We start from the raw sequence: 20,808 nt of genomic DNA on the forward strand, positions 1-20,808 counted from the left end.
CCAAATATGGCTTCATCCACAGTGACTGAGCAGCAGCGAGGGCTCTAAGACCACCCAGCTCTCCTCCTGGGTATTTTTTCCATTCTACTCATCCCAAAACTTGATCTCACATTGCTCTCTCTTTCTCTGCCTCCATGCTTGATGCATTTACTTAATCTTTTGCAGGATGGGTCATTACTTTTTGCAATAACACACTCAAAGGTAATGACCAAGATAAATTGAAAAGAGGATTCAACACTATTCATTGTAAGATTGAGTGGGATATAAAATACGTAATCAGCACTTATGAGGAATATCACTGGATTCTCTTCCTCCTACTCACCCTCCTTTTTTTTTGCATTAAAACCTGGGAATTTGATGTTGATTCTGGCCTGAATGTTAAGCACATTCTGGATTTTCTACACCGTTCTGACACCACAGGTACTTGTTTGTTTCTCAGAAGGCAGGTGAAGCTCAGCTGTGTGGGGCTGTGCTTGGTGGCAGTGAGGGAAACGTGTGGAAGTCACTATGGTGTTAGCAGGTTTTACTAGCAGTTTGCTTAGAAAACAGTCTCCGATCTGCACTTGCACGTCCACCACGATGCCTTCTCCCCACGGCTCTGTGGACACCAGGAGGCCAGGGCACAGAGGATGTGCGACTTGTGCTCCTGTCTTGCTGCACAGTCTAAAGACCTCACGTGCGTTTTGAATGTTCAACCACTATTAGAGTGAGAAATGGCATCCAAGATGCTTTTACTGAGGAACGTTGACAACTGGAAAAACAAATCAAGCTTGGATTCCAGGGAACCGTGCCCAGATTTCCTGTTTTATGAATTTTACCATTCCCTCTTAAGGCTGTTAGGTTTGAATAACTTGATAAACTATCAAGAGAAAACCATGCAGCATTATGTTCACTGCCAAGTAATATGGACGTAGAGGATGGCAGAATTCTGTAAAACCACTTCTGGAGTTCAACATTTAACCAAGCACATTTTACTTACCTGTTACCAACGTGTCGCTTGGAATGTCTTCTATTAGGCATTTCTCCTCACGTTCCCCTGCGTGGAAATAAAAGGCAGTTGAAAATGGAAAACCAAAACATAAAAGAAATGTTAACATTTGCATTTCTGTTGCTTGAGCCACTTCTGTAAAACTTTCTTTGAAATGGATCCGTTGCAGGTGCCACTGGTTAGTGGGTGTTTGTATTTCATTGGCTAATTTTGTAAAATTGATTTTCGTGAGAAGTGACATGTGGCGCTGACACTGGGCAGATACTTGCAGCAAATCCCACGAACAAGATAAAAAGGCGTAAGAATTTGGGGCCTTTCCAAGCTAATGACGCAGAGTTCCTTCTGATCCGCTACTTTGAAAAGATATTGAAGCGTTCTGATGGAGTGAAGAAGCTTCTAATGAAGATGGTGTCATAGAGGATGAGAGATGAGAGATGGGGAGGCAGGTGTAGGCAGGAGGGGAGGGAGGCTGGGTGTGGGGGTGAGGCTAGGCATGTCGAGGGGAGGCTGGGTGCGGTGGGGAGGCTAGGTGTGGGAGGGTGAGGCTGGGTGTCTGGGGGGAGTCTGGGTGTGTCAGGGGAGGCTGGGTGTGTCAGGGGAGGCTGGGTGTCTGGGGGAAAGCTAGGTGTGTGGGAGGGAGTTTGGGTGTGTTGGGGGAGGCTGGGTGCCGGGGGAGGCTGGGTTGGGAGGAGTCTGGGTGTGAGGGTGAGGGTGGGAGGCTGGGTGCGGGGGAGGTGGGTGTGGACCTGTGGGTGGGAGGAAGGGAAGCTGGCTAAAGTGGAACCACCTGGACTAGGAAGAGCGCGTGCCCTGAAGAGACTAAGTCTGTTTCCTCATTTATAAAAGGAGGGAAAATCACTTAGTGATCCATTAGGTCTTTTCAGCTGTGACATCCAGTGTTTTCTCTTCAAACCTTTTATTTAAAAATATTTGTAGACTAACAAAAAGTTATGAAAATAGTGCAGAGAGGTCCTGTGACCCATCCCTCAGTGCCCCCAGTGCAACATCTTATGTGACTAAGATCACTGCAGGACTGCGTCACGGGGACCGGGCATTTGACAGTGGCAGAGAACAGCTAGCTCGGCTGCAAAGCTCATGTGGTGTCCACATTTTTGCACACACTTGTTTTTTGTATGTGAGTGCACCATCATGAGAATGCTTCAGCGAGCCCTTATGAGCACTCTGGAAAGAAGTGGGAAGACGGAAAGAATGCATCGTGTGGTTTGGAGCAAGCACTGGCAGCTGAAGGCCTGGGCTGTCTGACTACACTGCTTCTCAGTGACGTGAATGTGGACAGATCGTCACCCATAAATAAGGCAGGGGTGGTGCTGCCCCACAGCATTGTCACAGGGATTAGACGACACAGGCGGTGTGGGCTTCTCAGCCCTGGTCTGGTGCACAGCAGGCGTTTGGTGAAGGGTGTAGCTGTTGCTTTTCTGGTGCCAGGTGGAGCTGTGGCTGGATTCCAAGCGTGTGGCAAGGGCGACCAGGCACACAGCTGCAGCTGTCTTCATCCACGACCTGCCCTTCCTCCTACCTAAACCCAGCTCTGATTTCAGAGCCCACATTTTCCTTCCTCCTCAGAGACCTCTCTCCCTTCCCACTGGTCTGTGCCCTCTGCCTCAGTCTCCCCAACAGCCAATGTTTTCCTTTAGAGACGTTCTGTAGCACAATGTTGACAAGCCTAGACTCTGGGGCCACACTGTCTGGGTGCCCCTCCTCTGCCCCTTACCTCCTGTGCGATCCTAGGCAAGTTCCTTAGTTGTTCTCTGCCTCAGTTTCCTCATCTGAGAGAATAAAGAGCCCACTTTATATGGTGGCTGTAAAGACCAAATGATACTCTCTGTGTAAAGTGCTAAGAACAGTCCCTGGCACACAGTATGCTCTATGTAAGTGTTTGCCAGTGTTATTTCATAGCCTGACATCTTGAGGGGTTGCCAGATAGGCTAGCTCCACTTCTCCATTTCCTCACACAGCTAAAAAAACCCAAAACCGTCTATTCTAGAACATTTTAAGCACATGAAACTAGAGAATTGTGTGATGAACCCCAAACTAGTTTTACTTAACCAACACACACACACACCACACCCACTTTTAAAGTATGTCAAGCCAGAGGCCGTTTTCACCTATCAGCACTTCAGTATGCGTCACTAACTAGTGAGGACCTTATTAAATGAAACAGTCACCAGCCATCACAACAAGGTTAATAGGAATCCCTTCCTGTCATCCGGCACCCAGTTCAGTCATGTTTCCCTGATTGCCTTAAAAGGTCTTTTTCACAGTTGATTTATTTTGATCAGCATCTAACCAGAATCCACACATGACACTTGGTTGCTATGTCTGTTAAAACTCTTTTATTTCATAGGGTCTGCCTTCCCCACACCAGTCTCTTTCTTAACCTGCTAATTTGTTGGAGGCCCTGGGGCTTGCTCATGGCGGCTGGCATCCCAGATGTGGTGAAAGTGTCCTCAGGTGCCGTTGGACCCAGCACACCTTCACTGTGACTGCAAATCTCCGGGGGTTCTTGTTGAGCTCATGCCCTGATCTGGAGGTGAGGACGGGGCCTGGGCACTGACACTGATGCTCCAGAGACTGTGCTGGGAGTGGCTAGGGGTTGGCTGGCTCTTCCTCCAGCTTCCCAGATACTGGCGTGTGCAGTTACAGTTGATGAGACTCGGGCTCAGACTTTAAGCTAGAGTCGCTGCTGAGTGCCTCCTGGTGCCTCACAGTGGAGGCCATGATGTCCAGTTGTCCTGCCTTGAGTGACCACAGCCCATCAGGGGCTCAGAGCTGTCCCTGCTTGCCCCTTGTCAGGTTCCCTCAGCCTCTGCCTGGCAGTTTTGACATCCACTCTCTCTCTTGATTCCTCTTTCCTCAGTGGTTGCTACAGGAGAACTTCTCACAAACTAGCTGCTTGCCCTGAAGCAGTTTGTACAGGAAAGTCCGGCCACGGGCTTGGTTCTTTCCCTAGAATTAGCGGTTTTCAAAGGAGTATGTTTGTTCCCTAACAGCCGCCATGTAACCAATGGGGATTCTTTAAAGTATCATTATGAATTCATGAGTGGTTGGGTATTTAATGCTTTTCTGATATATTGGAGTCATTATTCTTAATACTTAAATTGCCCAACCTTTGGCCAGTGGTGACCCTTCAGTTTCACTCCTGTGTCCTTTAGACAGAATAACATTCACTGTTCAATATAATATAAAAGGCATTCACGTGAGGGGCATTTGCTTCTGCAGATCGTCATTACCCTGAGCTTTCTCAGAGGACAGAGCTAGGAAAAGTTTTATTGTGGGCTTATTTTTAAATTAAAAAATGAGCTCATATTCTCTTGTCCAATCGAAGTGTAAGACTGAAGAGGTTTACTTAATTTCATTGAATATATACTTGTATGTCTTTTATGCCAAAAATCTACTTACTGGCATTAATAAAATATATTTGCTTTATCCTTCAATATAGCTATACAGGCCATACCTTGGAGACATTGCGGGTTCAGTTCCGGACCACCAAGAAAGCAAATATTGGAGTAAACCAAGTCACACAAATGTTTTTGTTTCCCAGTGCATATAAAAGTTATGTTGACACTACACTGTAGTCTATTAAGTGTGTAATAAGCACTGTGTCTACAAAAAAGATGTGTGTCCCTTAATTAACATACTTTATTGCTAAAAAATGCTAATGATTGTCCGAGCCTTCATGGAGTGGTAACCTTTTTGCTGGTGGAGGGTCTTGCCTTGATGTGGACGGCTGCTAACTGATCAGGGTGGTGGCTGCTGAAGGTTGTGGTGGCTGTGGCAATGTCTTAAAATTAGACAACAGTGAAGTTTGTCATATCAATTGATGCTTTCAGAAAAGATTCCTTTGTAGCATGTGACACTTTGATAGCATTTTACCCACAGTAGAAAGTCTTTCAAAATTGGAGCCAGTCCTCTCCAATTCTGCTGCTGCTTTATCAACTAAGTTTATGGAATATTCTAAACCCTTGGTTTCATTTCAGTGTTCACAGCATCTTCACCAGGACTAGATTCCGTCTCAGTAAACTACTTTCTTTGCTCATCCATAAGAAGCAACTCCTCATCTGTTCAGGTTTCATCCTGAGATTGCAGTAATTTGGTCCCATCTGCAGGCTCCACTTCCAATTCTATTTCCACCACATCTGCAGTGACTTCCTCCACTGAAGTCTTCAACTTCTCAAAGTCATCCTTGAGGGTTAAGATCAGCTTCTCCCAAACTCCTGTTCATGTTGATATTTGTATGTCCTCCCATGAATCATCAATGTTTTGAATGGCATCTGGAATAGTGAATCCTTTCCAGAAGGTTTTCAATTTACTTGTCCAGATTCATGAGAGGAATCCCTATCTTTGGCAGCTATAGCCTTACAAAATGTATTTCTCAAATAGTAAGACTTGATAATTGAAATTACTCCTTGATCATGGGCTGCAGAATGGATGTTGTGTTAGCAAGCATGAAAACAACAGTAATCTCCTTATACATTTTCATCAGCACTCTTGGGTGACCAGCTGCATTGTCAATATTGTCAATGCATATTAATACTTTGAAATAATCTTTTTTTTTCTGAGCAGTAGGTCTCAAAAGTAGGCTTAAAATATTCAGTTAGCCATGCTGTAAACAGATGGCTGTTTTCCAGGCCATGTTGTTCCATGTATAGAGCATAAGTGGAGTAGGTTTAGCATAATTATTAAGGGCCCTAAGATTTTCAGAATGGTCAATGAGGATTGGAGTCAACTTTAAGTCACCAGCTGCATTACCCCTAACGAGAGAGTTAGCTTGTTGTTCAAAGCTTTGAAGCCAGACACTGGCTTCTTTCTAGCTATGAAAGTTCTAGATGGCATCTTCTTCCAATAGAAGACTGTGTTGTCTACCTTTAAAATCCACTGTTTAGTGTAGCCATCTTCATCAATGATCTTAGCTACATCTTCTGGGTAACTTGCTGCAGCTTCTACATCAACACTTGCTGCTTCACCTTGTTCTGTTTTTTTCCCCCCCCTTAAACCTCATGAACCAACCTCTGCTAGTTTCGAACTTTTTTTCTGCAGCTTCCTTACCTCTCTCAGGCTTCATAGAACTGAAGAGAAAGCCTTGCTCTCGATTAGGCTTTAGCTTAAGGGAAGGTTGTGTCCGATTTGATCTTCTGTCTAGACCACTCAAACTTTCTCCATATCAGCAATAAGGCTGTTTCACTTTATCATTTGTGTGTTTACTGGAGTGGCACTTTTAATTTCCTTCAAGAACTTTTCTTGGCACAGTGGCTCATGCCTATAATCCCAACACTTTGAGACTGAGGCAGGAGGATTGCTTGAGGCCAGGAGTTTGAGACCAGCCTGAGCAACATAGCAAAACCTTGTTTCAACAAAAAATACATTAAAAAATTAGCTGGGTGCATGCCTGTAGTCCTAGCTAGTTTGGAGGCTAAGGCAGGAGGATCCCTTAAGCCCAAGAGTTCAAGGTTACAGCAGCTATGATCATGCCACTGCACTCCATCCTAGGTGACAGAGCAAAACCCTGTCTCAAAAAATAACAATACTTTTTTCTTTGTATTCACAACTTGGCTGACTGTTTGGCACAAGAGGCCTAGCTTTCAGCCTGTCTCAGCTTTATATTAATCATTTCTAGCCTTTGATTTCAAGAGAGAGACGATGGCTCCTCCTTTCACTTGAACACTTAGGGGCCACTGTAGGGTTACTTGTTGGCCTAAATTTCAATATTAGTGTATCTCAGGAAATAGGGAGACTTGAGAGAGAGGGAAATGAGGCAATGGACAGTCATTGAAGCAGTCAGACCACACACAACATTTATCTACTACGTTTGCCATCTTACATGGGTATAGTTGGTGGTGTCCTAAAACAATTTCAACAGTAACAACAAAGATCGCTGAACACAGATTGTCATAACAGGTGTAATAATGATAAAATACACTGAAATATTGTGTCAGTTACCAAAATGTGACACAGACATGAAGTGAGCACATGCTGTTGGAAAATGGCGCTGACAGACTTGCTCAATTCAAGGTTGCCTCAAACCTTCCGTTTGTAAAAAGCACAATATCTGCAAAGCACAATGAAGCAAAGTGCAGTAAAGTGGAGGTGCCCGCAAGAGTTTCCAAAGAGCTTCACCAACATTTGCTGCTATCAAAAAGACTACGAAATGCCATCTAAGATTTCTTTGCCATTCTCTTTCGTCTTTTCCCAGGGACATATGCACAAAAACACCATTTAAAGTTATTGAAGTAATTATTTTCATATAAAGTATATTTCATTTGTGTCAGTTTGTTTTCAATATTTACAGTTTAGTCATTTTGCCTTTTTAAAGTTCACTTTATTTTTATTTTTAATTATGTAAAATATTTACGTGGCTCAAAAATAAAATTATATGCAAGAAAAGAAAGAACAGATGAGACAAAATAAAAATGAAAATGGTAGATTTAAATCTGACGATATCAATTAAGTCCATCGATGTAAATGACATAAAGGCAGAGATTATCAGACCAGTAAAGAAGCAAGACTCAAATAAGTATCATCTACAAGAAATTGGCTTTTAAAAAGATATTCCATGCAAACTCTAATCCAAGAAGTTGGAGTGCCAATATTAATATCAGGCAAGATAGATTTTTAAATAAAAGAAGATTACTGGAGGTAAAGGAGCATTTCATAATGATAAATGGGAACTATCTTAAATATATATGTACCTAATAATAAAGCTTCCAAATTCATGAAACAAAAATTGCCAGAATTGAGGGAGAAAGAGATACGTCTACAGTTATAGTTGGAGATGTCAACAGTCCTCTATTAGTAATAGAACAAATAAAGGGAAATCAGTAGAGATAGTGAAGACCTGAACAATGCCATCAACCAATGTGACCCAACTTGAGCAAACTAACATTAATGAAACACCACACTCAGGCATGACAGGATGCACAGGGAATATTTGCCAAGATAGGTCTTACTTGGGGCTATAAAATAGTATCAATAAATTTTCAAGGATTGAAATCATACAGAATATGTTCCTGACCATAACTTAATTGAATTAGAAATCAGTAATAAAACATACAGGAGAAACTCCAAATATTTAGATATTAAACACAGTTTTAAATAAACCATATATCAGAGAAGATGTCACAGGGAAGATAGGAAGTATTTTAACTGAATTGCAGTGAAAATATATTTTCTTTTGTGGTATGCAGCTAAAGCAATTTTTAAAGGGAAATTTATACCTTTAAATACCTGTATTGAGTTTGAGACCAGCCTGGGCAACATAGTAATATCCTATCTCTATTTAAAAAATTTAAAAATTAGCCAGGCATGGTGACATGTGCCTGTAATCCCAGTTACTTGGGAGGCTGAGATAGGAGAATCGCTTGAACCCGGGAGGCGGAGGTTGCAGTGAACTGAGATCACGCCACCGCACTCCAGCCTAGGTGACAGAGTGAGACTGTGTCTCAAAAAAAAAAAAAAAAAAAAGCTTATATTAGAAAAGAAGAAAAGTTTAAAATCCATGACCTAAATTTCTACCTTAATAAACTACAAAAAGAAAAGCAAATTAAACCTAAAGTAAGAAGGAAGGAAATATTAAAGACTGATGGAAGAAAAAGTAAAAGTAAAGTGTGGAAATTGTTGAAACAAAATTAACAAACACTAGAGAAAGCTAATGAAACCAAAACTCGTTCTTTGAAAGATCGATAAAATTGCTAAGTCTGAATAGGGGAGAAGGAGAAAAACCACAAGTTACCAATATCAGAATGAAAGGGGATATCGTTATAAATTCTACAGATAATAAGAGGGTAATAAATTTCATGGGCCAGTGTGGTAGTTCATGTCTGTAATCCCAGCATTTCAGGAGACTAAGGAAGATGGATATCACTTGAGTTGAGGAGTTTAAGACCAGCCTGGACATCATAGTGAGACCTTGTTGCTACAAAACAATAAAAAATCAGCTGGGTGTGGTGGGGGGTACCTGTAGTCCCAGCTACTCAGGAGGCTAAGGTGGGAGGATGGCTTGAACCTAGAAGGCTGAGACTGCAGTAAGCAGTGACTGTGTCACTGCACTCCAGACTGAGGACAGAGGGAGACCCTGTCTAAAAAGAATTTTGTGAATGAGTTGTGCCAATACATTTGACAATTTAGATGAAATTGACAAATTCTTCAAAAGCACAAATTACAAAAACTTTCACACACAAAAAATATTTTTAATAGCCTAGTAAATTCAATCTAATAAAGAATCGAATAAATAAATTTTATTTGTAATTAAAAACTCCTCCCACAAAGAAAATTCTAGGCCCAATGGCCTCACTGGTGAATTCTGTGAAATATTCTATAAAACATTTATGAAAAAGTTAATATCCGTTTTTCACAGAGAAGAGAGCACTTGGATTCATTTTATGAGGTCAGCATTATCCTATGCCAAAATTATACTATGACATTATAGAATCTAGTAATAAATGTATTTGGAACTGACAATTCCCTGTGCTTTTAAACATTCTGTGGTTAAAAATTTGCCCAGTTATTTGAATTTGGGTGTTTGTTTTTTTGGGGTTTGTTTTTGTTTTTGTTTGAGAAGGAGTCTCACTCTGTCGCCCAGGCTGGAGTGCAATGGTGCGATCTCGGTTCACTGCAACCTCTGCTTCCTGGGTTCAAGCAATTCTCCTGCCTCAGCCTCCCGAGTAGCTGGGATTACAGGCATCTGCCACCACACCCAGCTAATTTTGTATTTTTAGTACAGATGGGGTTTCACCATGTTGGCCAGGCTGGTCTCAAACTCCTGACTTCAAGTGCTCTACCCATGTCAGCCTCCCAAAGTGCTGGGATTACAGGCGTGAGCCACCATGGCTGGCCAGTTATTTGAATTTGTGACCCTAAACTTCCAGCTTAGGATTTGTTTTCCTCAGGCTGCTGATCAGCTCTCACTTTACTGCTGCTTTTCAGCTTCTCTAATTTTGCTGTTATTTTTTTCTCCATTTTTGGGGAATTTATACTTTTGTTGTTGAAGAGATTTAAAATAATTTGTATTACCATTCCTCAAATCTCAGACCATCCTTTTGGGATAATTTTCCTCCACCCTGAACCACATCCTTTAGAAGTTTTTCAGGGTAATTATCTTGGTATTAAGATTTTTCAGTTTCTGTTAATCTGAAAATGTCTGCATTTTGCCCTCATTCTTAAAAGATATTGCTGAGTTCCCAGCTGTGGGTTGACATTAATTTCTCTCAACATTTCAAAAGTTATTATCCGACTGCCTTCTGACTCCCTTTGGGCTGTTAGGAAGTAGCTGTCATTCAATAGATGTTCCTTTATAAGCAATCTGTACATTCCTCTGGGTCCTTTGAAGGTTTTTTCTTTGTGTTTAGTGTTCACCAGTTTCAATATACTGTGCATGGCCATGGGCTGCTTTCGTTTCTCCTCTTTGGAATATATTGTGCTCTTTCTGGAGATAGCTTTTAATTTTAACCAGTGCTGTAAATTTGCACTATTTTCTCCTTAAATATTATCTCTTCTCCACTCTCCCTATTAGCTCCTTTAGAGTCTCTGATTTAAAACATTTTAGAACTTTCCATCTTGTCTTCCATATCTGTGAAATTTCCCATTTCTTGCCCCTGTGCTGCGTTCTGCCTGATATCTTCAGTTAGATCTTCCAGTTCACTAATTCTTTGTTCAGCTGTGCTAATTAGCTCTCCAACTCACTGACTAAGGCTTCCTCACTTTATAATTTTTCCTTTCCAAATGTATCTGTTTGTTTCTAATTTCCCTTGTTGGTTGGTCATTTCTGTTCTATTTGTTTTATATTACATTTCTGACAAGTTAATTATCTGAGATCTTGAGTGTCTGAATCTGTTCATTTTTTTTTTTCTGGCTTTCAATTATAGCGACTTGTTTTCTTGTTTATTTAATCTTTGTGTTGCGCTCGTTGCCTGATTTTGATTGTTGGGGCTCACACTAGGGACTGGGAAAGCTCCTGTGGAGAGAATCACTCCTGTCCTTTCCTATATCACAGGGCATTGCTGGCCTCCAGGGTCCCTCTCCATGTGGGGTGCTGGGTTCACCTTTTCACTCTGCTGCTAGCCAAGCTCACAGCAGCCCTCAGGAGCCCTGTCTCTCCCAGCTGCTCGTGAGCTTGTTTCTTTGGCCTGACACCACCTCCTTGCTCCAGCCTCAATGTGTTTGTTTACTTATTTTTAGAAGTGGGGGTAGAAAGTGGAGTCCTCCCTGCATCTTATGAAAGGGGCAGTGTCTCAGAGCTGTATCCATCCCGTTTCGCCATTCTGTGGATGGAGGGTGTCCCCTGAGAATGCCAAGGCAGGCGTCTAGATTGTGCCATCCACACACCCTCTTCTGCAGCTCCAGTGGAATATGGTGGGAGTGGAATTAGGTGTCAGTGCTCAGTTCCTCAGCCTACCATCTTTGCCAGGAACTCCCTGCCCATCGCTTCTCCGTGTTCTACCCTTTGTCTTCCTCCCACAGTGCCACAGACCCCTCAGCCCCAGTCCCCATGGCCTGTGTGTTGTTGCTGAGCACAGTGGGCCATTCCATGAATTATCCTCCTATGGCTTGGATACTGTGGACTGCCGACCACTTCTCCTCAGCACAGTGGGCTGGGCCAACCCCCACCCCGTAGGCCCAGCAGACCCCTGGAGCCCAGCATATCCATGTCCCACTAATAGAAGGGGCATGCAGTCTCAGTGCAGGTGTGGGGCCCCTCCTTCTGGCCCAGGTGCCCCCCGTCCACCTGTGGCAGCTCAGTGTGCGGGGGGCTACAGACCACGAATGGGTCCCTCAGGTGTGAACTTGCCCTCACTTGCTCACTGCCCCCCTGGCTCCCCATGCTGACCCAGTTGGGACAAGGCCTTCCTGAAACTGGCATGGGGTCAACTGCTTGGGTATCTCTGGGAGGCATGTTAGACGCAGGTCTGTTAAGTATTCACGTTGCCTTTTCATCAAAACAAACCCAGACTCATCCATTTCTTCCCATGTCCACGGGTGTCTCTGAGACCCAAACCTCTCTCTTTCGGGACTGTCGCAGGGGCTTCTCCTCCGCATTTTCCTGTCTATACCCACTACTCACTGCTTCAAGATGGCGGCCACTGATGCAGTGCTGTTTCTGCACTCTGCGCCTTCCCGTGCTCCCCACCTCATTCAGGCGAGGGCAGCCACGTAGGTCCCGTCTGACCCAACCTCCGGCCAGGCGGCCCCTGTGGGATTCCTCACACAGCATTCCATTACTGGATGGCGTTCCCCATTGGTCTCCTTCAAATCTCAATGCCTCAGCACAACAGTGGCCATCCTGGTGGCGTGGGGGCCCCAGAGACTTCTGTGATGGCACCCACGTCAACACATGCCCTGGGGCCCCAGAGACTTCTGTGATGGCACCCACGTCAACACGTGCCCTGGGGCCCCAGAGACTTCTGTGATGGCACCCATGTCAACACATGCCCTGGGATCCTTGAGGCTGGGAGAGCACAATAGCCTCTCACCTGGGCAGTAAATGTTCTGGCCCCAAAGTGACACCTGTCCTACCCCAGGGCCTCCCAGCTCCATGCTCCAGGAAGGAGGGCAGGTGGATCCAGGTGTCTGCAGGGGTCTGCACCACAACCCATTCCCCAGCCTTTCAGTGATCCTACAGGACTTCACAGGCTCCACAGTAGCGCATGGTTCTGTGAGTCTGCTCTTGCAGTGTCTGCCCTTTGACTGGAGTGTTGTGTCCGTCTGTAGAGGCTTCAATGCACCGCCCCGTTGTGCTGCTCTGGTGTCTTTGCGTTTAGAGCTCCTGGCGAGGTTAACTCGGTCAGCATCTTCTCCTGGTCATGCCAGCCCCAGCGGCCCGGCGGCTCTGACCGTGGAGTTTGCCATGTGCTCTGACTCAGGAGCATCGGGGCTGGTGTTCTGTGCGTTTTGTGGATTCTGATTGTGGGTTCATGTTCCTGGGGATCCTCTGAGTTCCAAGTACACAGTGTGATCTCTACACAGGATTTACAGCCATTCCTTCAGGGGCCTCCTGGCATTTCAGTCCCAGGAACCTTAAGAAAACTTTAAGCCACGGGTTTTTCAGATCTCCACGTCACCTCAGAACTCACGCGCCCGTGAGCTTGGGCTTAGTTCATTGTTTTCAAGGATGGTGGGCGGGGATGGTGTGCAGGGTGATGAGAGCTGGGCCTGGCGTCTGGTTCTAGAAGCATCAGGGCTGGAGGGCCTTAGCCAGTTACGAGGAAGGGTCGTCTACCAGGCCTCAGGGTGAGGGAAGTGAGCCCCCACTTTCCAGTCACTGGGAGAGGACTGAAGAAGCAGCCATCCCCCAAGCATCTCCATCCTCAAATCACACAGAGCTCCCGCCCAGGCGCTGAGAGGGCCCTGGGATTCCACCAGGTGAGTGGCAGTGGTGGGGAAGGCCAGGGACCCCTGCTGCAGAAAGGGCCATGGCAGATCACAGTGAGCCCCTGAGGACATCTTTGAGGTTGGGGCCTCTGAGCTCAGGTCTCAGGAGGTGTCTGCTGGTGGCCTGATGGGCTGTGAGGGCCTTGGTGGTCAATGGCCCCCCATGAACAGCAGCAATGCAAGCTGCTCCCACAGAGGAGGGGGCAGAGTGAGGGCTTCTGGGGCTTCGTCCGGATCTCGAGGTGCCCCTCGTCTGAGCTTCTGATTGTCCTGTGGGCAGGCGCCTGCCTGCTGGGTTTGTGGATGCATCTGACACGCCATTTGCTGTGTCTTCTGAAATCCTGTATGGGCCAGGGGTGGCCTCTGTTGTGGGGAGACCTGTGGGTCTCAAGCCTCCCTCCCACACACACACAGAGCACGTGCCTCATGGCCCTAACTGTGTCACCAGGCGCCTTCTGAACCTGTGTCCCCAATTAGCGCACACCACGGGTCCCTGCGCTGCACGGGGCCCAGAACAAGTGTGGGGACAGCCAGTGACATTTGTTAGGAACAGAGATAGTCTTTATTCAAATGCAAAGAGATGCATAACATGAAAACACTGAAGTTTCCGAAACTGCCCCATTTATTCACTTCTCAAGTGGCCCCCGCTTGGATGCCCCCTCGGGAGAGTGGGCTCAGCACAGCCTAGAGCACCAGGTCTGAGGTATCTGCAACCACGTGGGAGCCAGGCCCCTGGACAATGAAGGACAATCTCCTGGAGCAGCAATAACTTAGAAGGAGACATAATTTAGAGTAGCTGGAGCCTTGGGAATGACTTTATCCATGCAGAAGGAGGAGGCTGAGAGCAGACGGGACACGGGGGCCCCTAAGAAGCAAGGTTGGGAAAGGAGGAGGCTGTTTCCCAATGCCCCTGCCGGCCACCAGAGGGCCCTTCAGTGCAGAGATGGTCGGCGCGGCCTCACCGCGGTCAGGAGCAGCGCGAAACCCCCTGTGCCCTCGGCCGCCTGCAGCATGAGCCTGCACAGGAGCCCCCGACACCCCACGGCTCCGGGGGGCCCCAGGGGCTGCGGGGCTCTGGTCTTAGACGCAGTTATCAGGGACGCACTCAGCCTCTTCTTCGAGCTCGGGGCAGGGGCTCCCGTTGTTGGCGGGCTGGACCCGGACGTAGCGAGTCCTGCTCTTGGTCCCCAGCCTCCCACAGGGGCCTCCGCACAGTCCCCAGGACGACCACAGGGAGACCTCGCAGTCCAGCGGCGTTTCTGGAACTGGACCAAGCAAAGGAGAGACCGAGGTGAACGCTCGCGTGAAGAGGCGCTTCGTACAAACAGAAGCCACCTCCCACCAACGTGTGCATTCATCAGAGGCCACGCCCACACTTCGGGGGCACTTGCGTTTCTCGGCACAGTCGCAGAGTGAGCGGCAAGACGGATGGCACCATGGCAACCACGGACACAACCTAGGGACTGGAGTTGCGCGTTTCTACGTAAGAGCCGGAGCTGCCGCTCAAGTCCCTGTGGTGTTGGAACTCCCACATCGTGGCAGAGTAAGAGGCCCCGGGGAACCCCGTAGGAACCCCGGGAGAGGGCGGACACCCCTGCTGTAGAAAGCTGCTCTGCCCGAGCCTGGACCCAGCTGCTACATTTACCCGAATAACAGACAGGGGCACTTGATTAGCTGTCTTGTGGGACCTGGACCCCCACAGGACTCAGACCTTTTCAGTATCGTTCTCGTTTCCCTGTGTCCCATCTGGTTCCATAATTTTCATAAATTTAAAAATCATCATTTGGTGTTATGGTTAAGTCACTTGGTAATTTCCATGTTTCCAAAGCGAAGTGAAAACACCTCTTTTGCACCCCACAGGACAAGCCAGCCAGATGGACAGTGTTTCTCTGTGTGGCCCAGAGCGGGCAGCCCCTAAGGAGGCCAGGAGCCCCACCTCACTCTGCCGTGCACGCGAGGACAGTCAGCAAGGGCTCAGCTCTCCTCACAAATCTGCGAGCACTCTGCTGCCAGCTTTGTGGCTACTGAAGGATGAGAGAGAGTGGAGAAGGGGGCGATGTGCAGGTGCAGTGCCTGGAATGGTCTGGCAGCCGTGGCCAGGCCCACACCTGGAGCAGCCCTCTCCAGAGACGCTGGAACAGGGCTTGCAAAGACCTTGGGCGCCGAGGCTTCGCAGGGGCACTGGTGTAGAAGCCAGAGAGCCAGGGCCCCGGGCAGCCCACCTGGGGAGCACACAGAGCTGCTGGCAGATCCCAGCACCCCCCAGCTTCCTGACTGAAACCGGGATGGTGGGAGCGCCCCTGCCTTGGCTGCAATGAGTCAGTCAGCACTTGCAGTGCCTGTTCTGCAGCGAGGGCCCCACCACAAGCTTCTCCAATGCTGCAGAACCCTGTCAGGAGGAGGCCTGGGGACAGGCATCCAGCATGTGAGCAGGAAGCCAGAGCGGACCCAGGCTGGCTTGGTGTGGACCTGGTGGAGCCTCCTGGGTGCCAGCCACCACATGCCAGTTCCAGCCTCTGCCCTTGGGAAGCCAAAAGTTACAGGAGAGACCCTTGTGGGCGGTGGTCTGTGCTCCGTCCCCACTCCCCGCTGTGGTCCCCCGGCTGGCACAGCTGGCTCTGTCCCTCTCCCACCCTTCTCTCCATGTCCTGCCTCCTGCTCAGAGCTCATAGCACAGTCTCTCCCCACCCTTCCCCTGCAATGCTGCTTCTGCTTGGCCACAGCTGACTTCATCCCTCTCCTGGCCCAGGGCACTGGCCACGTGCTCCCCTGCCCACTGTGGCCCAGTGCCCCCGAAGGTGGGCCAAACCGCAGGGGGTTTGCCCTCTCTGGACCCTCTGCCCACGAGGGGCTCTTCCCGCCAGTCCAGCTGCACAACACGGACAGTGCTGGCACGTCTGCCTGTTGGGTAAGTGGCTCGGGGACGTCTGCTTGGAATGGGGTATCCACTTGGACAAATGAGTGAGGAGCCCAAGCCTGCACTGGGCAGGGGCAGCACCGAGGCTGGCGCAGGGAGGCCCAGTTCATCCCAAATGAGGAGGGACCCAGGACTGGGCACAGCCTCTGTCTGGGGAGTGGTTCCCGCCAGCCATGCGGAGCTCACCACCTCCTGTCTGACCTGACCTGGCCCTTGCTTCCAGGGACAGCTGACAGTAAGCTTGTAATTACTGCTGCTCCTCAAGACATCTGTCCCTACCACACGGCTTGCGGGGCAGGTGTAGGGTGGCCCCGTACCTGCCTCAACTCCAGCCAGCAACATGGAGGATGGCCCATGGCCAGGTTGGTGGGCTCCAGTTCCTCCTCGGGAAAGTCTGAAGTCTGCTCTTGTTCGGGGCCTACGCTGACTCTCCCACACCCATATCAGGTGAGACCCAGAGACCCAGAGCCAACAGGCCCTGACCCACGACCCAGCAAGGTGCTCCAGGCCACAGGTGCTCCGTGGGGCCAGTGGCTGCCACCCAGCTGAGCAGGGAGGGAACTGCCACTCGGTCCCAGCGTTCCCAGCTTGCCCTGTCCAGCAGGTGCCTGGAGGAGCTAGGGGAACGCTCATCAGCACCTGCCCCACCCCACGCCAAGGCACCTGTGAGCAGAGCCCTGAGCTGTGTGGTGGCCGGGTCCCGAGACCCCCACAGGTGCCCTGCAGCATAGCTGTCACCCGGTGGCCACACAGGGCCAGGCCATCCTAGCAAGCTTCCTTGTCAGCTGTGACACACAGGTGACCCGTGGGTGCGTGTCACAGGACAGAGTCTCTCAGGTACTGTCTGGAGCCTCCTTTCATTCTTTCCTCTAGGCTGTGGCCCTGTAAGATGCTTTCAACTGCAAACAATGTGCAAGAGTCACATCTTCAGTGTTTGAATCAACAGAATCCTAAATCTAAGCACCGTCTTGCAGTACGCGCTATGAATCCCTACTTGGAATTTCTCAGAGCCTTAGATTCGGGTTTGGTGGTCACCCTGTGGCAGGGTTCGGGGCTGCTGTGTGTCCCGTGTGACCCGTATGTCCGTTACCTGAGGCACTGTCTACAATCTCATTGTCCCTGCTGGGCAGGACTGGGGCAGGAGGGACGAAGGCCCTGGGGCTCTGTCGCAGCCGCACCAGTGTCACCCTGGCGATGGGAGGCAGGGCCTTCAGCCGCGGGTAGTAGAAGGAGTTGGCCGGGTGGCTGGGAGAGGAGGACGTTATCTGGGGAGGAGGAAGAGGAGGTTGGCCTGGGGTCTGCTGAGAAGCCCACCTTCTGGTATGCATGCGTATGGCCTTACTAGGGCCACTGCCCAGCGTCCAGCGTGCCCTCTGCACCACTGTTGGGGACAGGGTCCCATGTGCTCCTCTCAGCCATCCCACGGAACACGGGCTGGACACCGAGGCCAGGAAGGGGCAGCCTCCTCAGGACGCGCGTCCCGCTGTCCTCCCTGCGGTGCTGCGACCCCGGGTTGGAGTATGGGAGGGCTGCACCCCCTTGCTCACCGCTGGCGCTAGAAGCAGAGCCTCTTCCACACAAAAGCGGCAAGCTGCTGTCCTGCGCCGGGAGGCGAGGGCGCAGCCAGGCCCCGGCCCCGTCCCCACCGCGGGGGCCACAACGACCCTTGCGCACGCGGGGTGCCCACTCACCTCGGTCACCGTGTCCTGCGGGATGGTGGCGAAGTTGGGGGAGGAGAAGGTGAAGCCGCTGTCCGTCCCGGCGTCGTAGGGGTACAGGTCCAGCGCCGCCTGTTCCCGCCAGCGGTCCCCGTCGCACAGGTCCAGGCTGTCCACGCCCACGAACCAGTCGGGGCTGGGCACGATGCGCACCACAAACGAGACCTGCGGCGACGGCGGCTCAGCGCGCCTGGCCCCGACCCCCCGGCCCCCGCCCCCGGCCGGCCCCGCGCTCACCAGCGAGTGCCTGCGCTGCACCTCCAGCTCCGCCGACGTCTGCCCGGTGCCGCTGGGGACTGCGGGCGCCGAGAACACCGCGTGCACGCTCTGCAGCGCCTCCCCCGCCGCCTCGATCTCCTTCATCAGTGCCCAGGCCTCGCCGCGCTCCGCAAAGTCGCGCAGCCCGTTGCTGACGTACTGGTTCTTCCTCCACATGCTGTAGTCCGAGCTATGCGCGGCCCCTGCAGGACCATCCGGCCGCGCCGCGGACCACGGTCAGAGACTGCCGTCGGTCTTGGATTCCAGGGGGCGCCCCAGGAAATCCCTCCCCGCTGCCCCCAGGGAACCATGGCCCCCCCGTCACGTCGGACCGTGACACCCTGTGGCTGCCCCTGCCCCGACCCACCTGCAGCTCTCCCCGAGACCGTCCCCTGCCCCCACCGCATCCCCGGAACCGCACACCGCGGGCGCTCGGCAAACATTCTTGTATTAGAGTCTCCGGGACGTCAGCGCGCCCGACTGGGAAGCGCCGCCGTGCAGCTGTGGGGGGGGGCTCCGGCGCCGCAGCCCTCCTGGTAGAGCAGGAGGCGAGGAGGGGGCTGCACTTACCCAGCAGCGAAGACCACTGCGCGGGGGGGCGGAACAGGGGGTACTGCTTGGGGAAGGCCGTCTGGCTCCACTTGCCCGTGAAGGTGACGCTGTATTTGGCCGGGGCTCTGGCGGAACAGACGGACTCTCCCTCACGAGGCTGCCCGGCGGCGCCGAGAGTGGCCAGGAGGAGAGCGCAGAGGGCCTTGCCCAGGGCGGCGGCCGGGCTGGGGTTTTCCATCACCTGGGAGCACAGAGGGGAGCAGCCGCGCGCTGGCACCGTCGTGGCAGCCTCGGGGTGGAAAGCCGAGAGGGCTGCGGCACTTTGCGCTCCGAGGACGGCCCCGAGCGCCCGCGCCCCCTCCCTGCTCCGCAAAGCTCTCCTGCGGCGCTTCCGAGACCCCCATCAGCGGAAGGGACGGCGCGGGGTTAGATCGCCCGTGCGCCTGCGAGCGACCAGGGTAACGGGCAGGTTTTCAGTCCGAGTCCCTGCAGCTTGCTGGGCCGGTCTGGGTGCGGCCTCCGGTATGCCTTCGCCGTCGCAGGGACCCGGGGCCTTGGCCGACTGGCTGCCCCCGGGACTAGACCCTTAAAGCTCGGTCGCAGCCAGTCCCGGGGGTCCCTCTGGAGGTGCCACAAGGTTCTGGGCCGCGGGGAAAGTGCAGGAGGCCCGGGCCCTCTCTGGGTGTCCCGGGGGCACGCAGTACTCACCCGGCAGGAGCAGCGGGAGCGCAGCGGGCAGCGGTCGGGTCCCAGCCAGAGCCCGGAGCTCCTATTTAAGCCCGAGGCCGGCGCCCCGGGCCGGCCAATGAGGCTCCAGTTCCTCCTGTCCTCGATGCTGCACGGCCTGGCCTCCAGCGAAGGGCAGATGGGACGTGGGAGAAAGGAGGAGAAAGAAGGAGAAGGGGCTCCGGGGGCTGCGGGGGCGGCAGGGGCTGTCGCTTTCCCAACTCGCCCTGCCCAGCGACCTTCCCCGGGCCGGATCACCCTCCTCCCCTGGCCGCGCTGCCGCACCCCTTTCTTTGTCTGTCTGTCCTGTCCCTCCCCTCCCCGTCCCCTCCCTTCCCTCCCCTCCCTCCCCTCCCCTCCTCCCCTCCCCCCTTTCCTCCTCCCTCTCCTCTCCCTTCCCGTTTCTCTCCCGTTCCATCAAGCGCCTTCCTGGTGCCTCCCTAGGTGCCACTGAGGGGAGTTCTGTGCCCCAAGCCTTTCGGGAAAGCTCAGGGCGTGGGGGCGGAGGGGCTCTTGTTTTCGCCTTCTCCAAATTAAAGCCAGCGTGCTACACCTTCCGGCTCAGAGTGGGACCTGGAGAGCCCTGTGCGTGGCCTGACTTCAGTCTACATGCTGGAGGTGGCTGGGGAAGCTCCTGGCTCCCGGCGCAGGCATCCCTGGCCTTTGGGGCCCTGGCTTTAAGTCTCTTTCCTGGCATGGCCTAAAGCTGCACAGAACAGCCTAGCGGTCTACACTGTGGCCAGAGGGCGTTTGCAAGCCATCCCTCCTGGAGGGAGGTCAGAGTGGGCTGAGGGTCTGGGGTGGAGCGCGCAGGGAGTCAGGAAGAAGCCACAGAACGGGGGCCCCCCTCCCCAGGACCCCGCACAGGGCTGGGGCTGCAGGCCGGCGGTGTGTGCAGTGCAGAGCCCTCCCAGGGGCTCTAGGCTTCCCTGCCTTTGGGATGAAGCTAACAGATGCTGAAGTTGATCCTGCTCCATGTCAGAAAAATATTTATAGGTCCCCGGTCATGGGATCTGGAAACCAGAGCAGAGGAAGGAGCTCGGGGATTGTCTTGCTCAATCCTTCCCGGCTTCTGCTCATCGGAATCACCCAGAGGGCTTTTAAGCTTAGACAAAACACTCTGATGTTTGGAACCCTGTTAATGTTTCACATATTCAAAAAGAGAGAAAAAATAAATAGAAGCAACTAGGACAGAATGCAAACAGAAACAAATGATCTAACCTGTATTTTAAGTGAAAACCACAGATCAGCAACTCAATGCAGTATTT

At 51.2% G+C, this 20,808-nt stretch overlaps 1 protein-coding gene across 1 annotated transcript; it reads right to left on the reverse strand.

Moving 5' to 3' along the window:
• Window positions 1-13,908: 13,908 nt before the first annotated feature.
• Window positions 13,909-19,894, reverse strand: SPON2 (spondin 2). Its single transcript, XM_054485579.2, has 6 exons — window positions 19,523-19,894; window positions 18,833-19,055; window positions 18,242-18,465; window positions 17,978-18,169; window positions 17,377-17,551; window positions 13,909-14,634 (listed from the first exon to the last, which is right to left on the reverse strand). Exons 2-6 carry the CDS (start codon window positions 19,050-19,052, stop codon window positions 14,450-14,452), a joined length of 996 nt encoding a protein of 331 aa, XP_054341554.1. The 5' UTR covers window positions 19,053-19,055; window positions 19,523-19,894; the 3' UTR covers window positions 13,909-14,449.
• Between the last annotated feature and the right edge of the window lie 914 nt (window positions 19,895-20,808).

Source organism: Pongo pygmaeus, chromosome 3 (assembly GCF_028885625.2).
Source record: "Pongo pygmaeus isolate AG05252 chromosome 3, NHGRI_mPonPyg2-v2.0_pri, whole genome shotgun sequence".
NCBI lineage: Eukaryota > Metazoa > Chordata > Mammalia > Primates > Hominidae > Pongo > Pongo pygmaeus.